This window comes from Triticum dicoccoides, chromosome 3A, assembly GCF_002162155.2.
Source record: "Triticum dicoccoides isolate Atlit2015 ecotype Zavitan chromosome 3A, WEW_v2.0, whole genome shotgun sequence".
Lineage (NCBI taxonomy): Eukaryota > Viridiplantae > Streptophyta > Magnoliopsida > Poales > Poaceae > Triticum > Triticum dicoccoides.
The window spans coordinates 144792820-144799808 of NC_041384.1; the positions used below are offsets into that span (position 1 = coordinate 144792820).

At 40.5% G+C, this 6989-nt stretch overlaps 1 protein-coding gene and 1 long non-coding RNA gene across 3 annotated transcripts in view; both read right to left on the reverse strand.

Annotated features, from left to right (window-relative positions):
* Window positions 1-679: 679 nt before the first annotated feature.
* On the reverse strand, window positions 680-3771 carry LOC119267638. The gene is made up of 2 exons (XR_005132525.1): window positions 2952-3771; window positions 680-2859 (listed from the first exon to the last, which is right to left on the reverse strand). It is a non-coding gene; the product is annotated as an uncharacterized LOC119267638 (long non-coding RNA).
* A 771-nt stretch (window positions 3772-4542) lies between these two features.
* Window positions 4543-6989, reverse strand: part of LOC119267639 — a 4058-nt gene continuing 1611 nt past the window's right edge. For both annotated transcript variants that reach the window (XM_037549065.1, XM_037549064.1), the window contains exons 6-8: window positions 5896-6064; window positions 5658-5787; window positions 4543-4868 (exon numbers count right to left, since the gene is read on the reverse strand). In XM_037549065.1, coding sequence (XP_037404962.1) covers window positions 4666-4868; window positions 5658-5787; window positions 5896-6064 — 502 coding nt within the window. In that variant the 3' untranslated portion in view covers window positions 4543-4665. The remainder of the gene's footprint in view (window positions 4869-5657; window positions 5788-5895; window positions 6065-6989) is intronic.

The following is a 6989-nucleotide window of genomic DNA, read 5'->3' on the forward strand; positions in this document are numbered from 1 at the left end:
TTTACATGCACACGGAAGATAATTGTGACTATATTTTTTCAAATCAAAAGGCTTGATAGTTGAGAATATACCGTTGTTACGGTTTTACCTGGTAGTTCATCCACTTTTTTGACATTTTTGCACTAAGAATACCTAAAAGAAAATACTAATTAATTGAACCTGGCTCATAGAAAAATTAAGCATGTCTGGTGCGCTGCAATACTAACGTAATGTGGCTCCTTAATTAGCTCCTTGTGATGCTCCGGAAGCCCGCTCCCATCGGAGCAGGCGGCGCTGTACATCTCGGCATCGTGGATTCGTGGTTGAGCTTTGCTGGCCCAGAATTGCTACCACTTTCAGACGCAGCCAAGCCGCTGCAGTTGGTACTCGGCCACTCGCGGTTCTCTTATACGTACCATACTGTCCGCCAGCTCCACCATGGACATCTCTACCTCCTTATAATCGATGCTCGCTTCCTCACATAATTGTAAACATATCTTATATTCAGCTCTTTATCAATAACAACATTCAAGGTCCATTCATATGAAGATTACTGCTAGTCTGCCATAAGGGCGTACTCAACAGATTTAATTACAGTGCTTTTCCATGCCAAAATAAATATAAGGGGTGAGAATCTTGTTCGCAAACTATCCTTTGTTAGCACAGTTATCAACTAAATACTGATTCCGAGATCACGAGGAACGAGGACAGCGAAACAACTTTAAAAGAGAGCCTTGTTACATAAAGAGGGAACTCAGCTAAGTCATACGTGTACATCAGATAGTCATATTTCTATACGCCAGTAAATCCATGGAAGTACTCCCTCCGTTCCAAATTACTCGTCGCAGAAATGGATGTATCTAGATGTTCTAGATACATCCATTTCTGCGACGAGTAATTCGGAACGGAGGGAGTAGATAACATAATAACTAGGTGATGTGAGGCTTGGCATAGAGGAGGTAATAGGCGTCGAGGCCACCAAGCCCAACCTTGAGTGATGCTCCTCCCTTTCTTCCTCTACTATTTTTTTCTGAACAGCCTTTCTTCCTGTACTGATTCACTTAACTCCATGCTTTCCTGATCATCCTCTTCCTCTTATCACCAGCTAGGGATTTAACTAATCAGGGTAAATGCTGAAAGGTACATTCCACAAACCATGTCAATAAGATTTACATGGATCGATTGATCAAATAGTGAATATCTGAGAAATCTAAATCTAAACTAACCAAAAAAAGCAAACAATCTTCAGGCTATGTGAATGTACCCACATGTCTGCTCCAAAGAATTGGTTATGGAAAGAAAAGGGAGTACAGTGGAGTTGGGTTCATGCCTAATGGACGACCAATCGTTCCTGCTACTCCAGCTTCCCGCCTCCCAGCTTGAATTGGTGCTGCCACTATGGCCAGCAAGCATCCGCCGCCAAGATTCATGTATGGCTGCTTCGCGTACGCCAACACGCCCTGTCTTACCACCGGCATGCTGCTGCTCATCCTGCCGTCTACACGCCCTGTCTTACCACCGGCATGCTGCTGCTCATCCTGCCGTCTACACGCCCTTGCAGATTCAGTGCACCGGGAGAAGAAAAATCAATGAAAAATAGAAAGACCAGATGTTATACGCAATGAGAGGTGACACACATCAAGGAACTTATTTGTGAAGGACCGAACTAACAACATTCATATACTGTTTAAAAGCTTGGGGCTTCCCTTGAATGTCAACACTCATTTAGTTCTACACCAGTCAATGTAAAAAATTAAGGAGCAGCATCAAAGATCAACCAAAATGTTACAAAATAATTTAAAAACGCAAGGCCCAAATCTGGAATGGTCATTGTGAATTGGCTCAGAGAATGTGAACCATATAACCTGGAAAGTGCTATATATAACAGTATAACCGAAGATTATCACAAAATTCATAACTGTCAACCTCTAGTCCTCTACCGACATAGTTGTGCCCATTAAAAAATCACCAAATTTGAGGTTGAAATTAAATTGCATTTAAGCCAAGGTTATGATCAAATATAGTATTCCCGCAAAAAAACAGCTTAAGAGAAGTTGTAAGATTTTAGGACATAAATTTGTTGGATAACTGCATATAAATATGTTTTATAGAACTAAACTCTCTTATATTTCTTTATAGAAGGAGTACTTCACAATCTGAATATAAACTGATATACATGAGTAGAGCCAGAGCTTTCTGAATCATCAATTAGACAATTAGGATATGCTATTATACCTCCCGGTCTAGGATGCAATCAACTAAAAAGTCTTAAGGTCCCAAAATTTAACAATTGTCATTTGAACCTACAGAAGCTTGTGGAAAGAACAGAAAGCAAAAGTTACAACTAACCAAGTCTAGATGATATATAAATTATTTTGGAGGAAAGATGTTATCTAGGAACACATCTTATGTTTTTGTACAGGTATCACTGACCCCAAAAATATAAAGGATATCTTCCGCTAGAGCGTGAGTTTATTCACCTTGTTAATATTAGCACTGTTGTGAGCAACTGAGCATATATGGCAACTTTATAGGTTGGACCAAACAATAGATTCTCCTGTAATTTGTGTGGTACTGCTTAATAGGTTGGATCAAAATCTTACCTTCACAGAACTCTTAGCCCTACCAGAAACAATCCACCGACCATCAGGAGCGAATCAAGCAGATCAATCCTCTCACTATGACCCTGATATGTGTGAATGAATTTCTACCATGTCATTTCTTTTCCTCTTCCACGAGTTCCTCTTCATCTTTAGCTTCAACAAATTTCTTTTAAACCAATGGACAACACCATCAATGTCAACAAACAAGATGAAATTAACCAATAACTGGTTCCACACACCATGAGAGACATAGCCAACACACATCCGTGATCCAATCCTGCTTTTCAGATAAAAATTCAGAATAGAATTATCTCTTTATCAGCAGTTCGTCCAACTTGCTGGACTGCCTCCTAATCAAAAGGCTTCTACCTTGTGGCCTCTCTCTTTCAGGCCTCCTCTTCTTCCCCTACTTGAGGCAGGCCTGACCATAAGTACCAACCTGTGCTTAATCTTTGAGACACCAGTAGCTAGCTGCTCAGTTTAGTGAACAATAGTTTATTTGTACAAGTAAAAGAGCAGCATCGGAATGGGTTTGATTGACTAAACTGAAAATCAATAGTTGAAACAAATAATCATGGATGCATCCACCACAAAAACAAGGAACTGGAAGAAAAAGTGGGTTGTGGCTGTCATCATGTCACAGCAACAGTGTGTGCATGAGCATATCGACCTCAGCGCCGCCAGCCTATGGCTCAGGCAGGGAGAGAGGGAAAGGAGGCCTCACCGTGGTAGGGCTAGGAGGGGGCTGGAGTGCCCCACCTCGCGTGATCCCCCTTCTTACCCCGCGTAGGGGCTCGTCGCACGCGGGCCATCGAGGAAGGGCTGGATGGGTAGGAGGGGATGGATCAGGGGATCCTCTCGTCCTCTGCTTCGACGCCTGTCTCCACCTGCAAGGACTTCGCGCCGCCGCGCCGGACCCCTCCGTCTCCCGCGCCAGTCCGCCTTCGCCCAGCTCCGGCGAGCTCCTCGCTAGGTCGCCGCACAACCCCTCCTTTCTTCCTTCTTCTCTCCCTGGCCTCCCTGTCTCCTTTGTGCCCAGGAGCCGCGGATGCCATGGATCCGCCCGTGCTCCGCCTTCCTCGTCGTCACCGGCGACCCCTGCCTCCGGATCTGCCCCCAGCCCCTGCAAGCTCGAGCCGCCGCCGTCGCCGCCGCTCGAGCCGCCGATTTGATCCGCTCCCAAATAATAAAATCAGACGTATGGACCGCGGGTTGAATATACCAAAGTACAGGGTTTTTTTGCAAAAATGAAACAATATCTCAGTTTAATGACTTAAAAAAGGACTGCGGGTTGAATTCTGAAAAACAAAGGGACTTTTATGCAAAAACGTCGACGACGTACGACCAGAAGCAATCGTTGGTTTATTAGTACGTAGAGACGTAGAGATAGAGATAATGAATAGTATGATTTTGAGTATTGTATATAGTGTATGTTATGTAATGACTTAGTTATGCTTGAAGAGGGTAACGGAGCCGAGTCTTTGTATACGATAGTACATTTGCTTGGTGGTAGAAAATCTCATGTAAGACAGAAAATTTTATGTATGACATGTATGATTAATGCTACAAGATGCAATAATGAGTAATTATGTTATTGAATTATTATTATTATTCTGCATGTTTGGAACTAGTGAGTTTTATGACAAGTTTTTAATTGTTGTGATTTTTCTGAAAATATTTAGAAGTATTTGATTTTTTTTTCTAAATTGAAGAAAATTTGAAAATTATGCTGATTCTCAGTGAAGTTCTCTGATTCTTGCCTTTTCTAATTTCTGGTTGCTTCGGTGGTAAGGGTTTCCTCCCCCTATTGCCTGTTGCCAAATGGTTGCAGAAATTTTCCCTGTGGTTGGTGAGGAATCTCATGTGCATGTGAAAATAACCCCTAGGGGCTTGTGGCCCTGGGTGTTATCCCCCTTGCTACCAAACAAGGCCTAAAAGTTCCTGGCACACATATTAGTTATCACAAATAAAAGTTCATGTCACTCATATTAGTTATCAGAAGGCATACATTACATGTTGATAGGCCAAAACATACCAAATCACATGATGTACATGTCACATTCAACAAGTAGAAAAAAGAGCATTACATGGCCCCAAGTTTCATGCTTGACAGGTTATTGCTCAGTGACTCGACAGTTTCATCAGGTGAATCGTCATTTGCATGTAAAACTGGTTCTGGTTCTTCAACATGCACAGGAGAAACCTTATCCTCCAATTCTGCTTCGAGGTTTCTGAATTCCTCTTCTATATCTTCTTCATCAGCCAATGAATCCAAAGGCGCTGATTCTGCATAACAATTGGATCAGAACATAAAAAAGACTACCTACATATAAAGATCCATTGGCTTGTCACAAATTAAGGAAAAATAAAGTTGCTTCCGTTGCCCAAAGGCCTATATATATATAGTATGTAGGGCACAGAAATCTAAACCAAATACATTATGAGGCTAAACCCAGATAATAAAATATATAAGTAACTATATGCATGATTTTACCATGGAAAATATTATTTTACAGCATAAACAAGATTAGGACAGTGATGTACACGCTGACTAGTAAGTACAACTAAGAACATGATCATTTGCACAGAAATGAATACCAGTGAGAAATAATGCATATCCATTTTATCTCTAAAACTGACTGCACATGGAACTCAAATATGTGTCGTGTCAACGGATGATCAAACCAAAACACAAAATTATCTGAAACTAGGTTTCATAGCCATTCAGACTGGTTGGGTTTGGTGCAAAATGAAGAGTCCAGTCAGTAGGTTGGCCTGGCTAAAGTTACATTTGGGAACTTGGGTTGGATCAGATTTGGACTGGGTTGGGCTTTGAATGTTCCGATATGTGCAAGACTTACACTATATTTCAGGTTGGTTGACAACGGAAGAATAAGCCCATAAAATCTCAAACTTACGACTATACAGAGCTTTGCATATAACTGAACTCCTGACAAATTGCATATTACTTCTCCCTACGTATAAAGAGAGCACGTACAGGAAAAAGAAACTATCTCATGTCTACAAGATAAACTTCCTCAACTGGAAGCTGGAAATTCCAAGTTGACAACTTACCTAAGGCAGTGTTAATTTTTCTTTGTGCTGCAACAAGGTCATCAACCTCCTTTAGGTGGGTATTAATGTCCTCCATGCTGACATTATGCTCCTTCATTGCTTTCATACCAATTTGGATTGCTTCATAAACCTAATAGAAGATACCGCATGTAAAGAGTTAATTATTTATATAACATGTCCATTTTTGGTTACATGACTATCTATGATTGGACATCTGTCTCTTGTAAAACTATAGTACCTGTTTGGTTGATTCAGCACTAGCAATCAGGCTTATAACTTCTTCAACCCTCTCTAATAGTTGTGCACATTTGTTCCTGCTTTCTGAAAATAATTTAGACTGCCTCACATAACGAAAAGCACCCTGTTTGTCTCCGGCCTTGAAGGACATTAACGCCGCTCTCCTTGAACTATAAAAAATATGGATATTTAATACAAATTCTAGCATTACCATTCAAGAAATCAACCAAAATAAAAATAATGAAGCTTCAGATCAAAGCATGATCATGGACTTGGCACTTAATGCAGTCTTCACTAATTCTTTACTTATTTCAGATCTCACTAATGCTGAATTATCAACAATACCTGTAGATATGACATAATTCAAAAATGTGGAAAGGCAAATCATGTAGCACCAAAAACAGTAATAAAAACACCATACTGGAACGTACACACTCATCTCTTCAGTTACAAAAGCATAACATAAGCAGCAATATAAAAAATGATGCAGCAAGTGACAGAGAATTGGATATTGTGTATTCGACAAAAAGACAGAATCAGACATCTGAAACTTGAGTATTGATGGAAATCGTAATAAGAAGGACACACCTAACACCCCCCACCCCCACCACCCCTCTCACCCACCCGAAAAAGGTATGGATTCAGCCTGACAGTGTGATTTTGTGCGACTTGTGGGGTAGACATCCTACAAGGAGCTGTGGCGTTACAACGAATCACATCTCCAAGGTTCATTATTTTCTTGAAATAGGTTGATCATGTTTGGCAACTAGAAAAATTTAATGGTTTAATTAGCATTCACGTAAACAGTGGAACAAATTGTCATCACAATAACTACAGTAACAACCCCTAACAATGATGAAGACCTTGACAACTACTACCTCCGTCAGGGTTTATTAGGCCCCTTGTATTTTGGGTTAAGCTTTGACCATAGATTTGGTTAGCAAAATATAAGTGATATGTCATAGAAATTATATTGTCGGATTCGTATTCAAATGAAGGTTTGATATCACTTTTTCTACATATAAATCATATTTTATTACACAAATGTATGGTCAAACTTTGGCTCAAAATATGAGGGGGCCTAATAAACCCGGA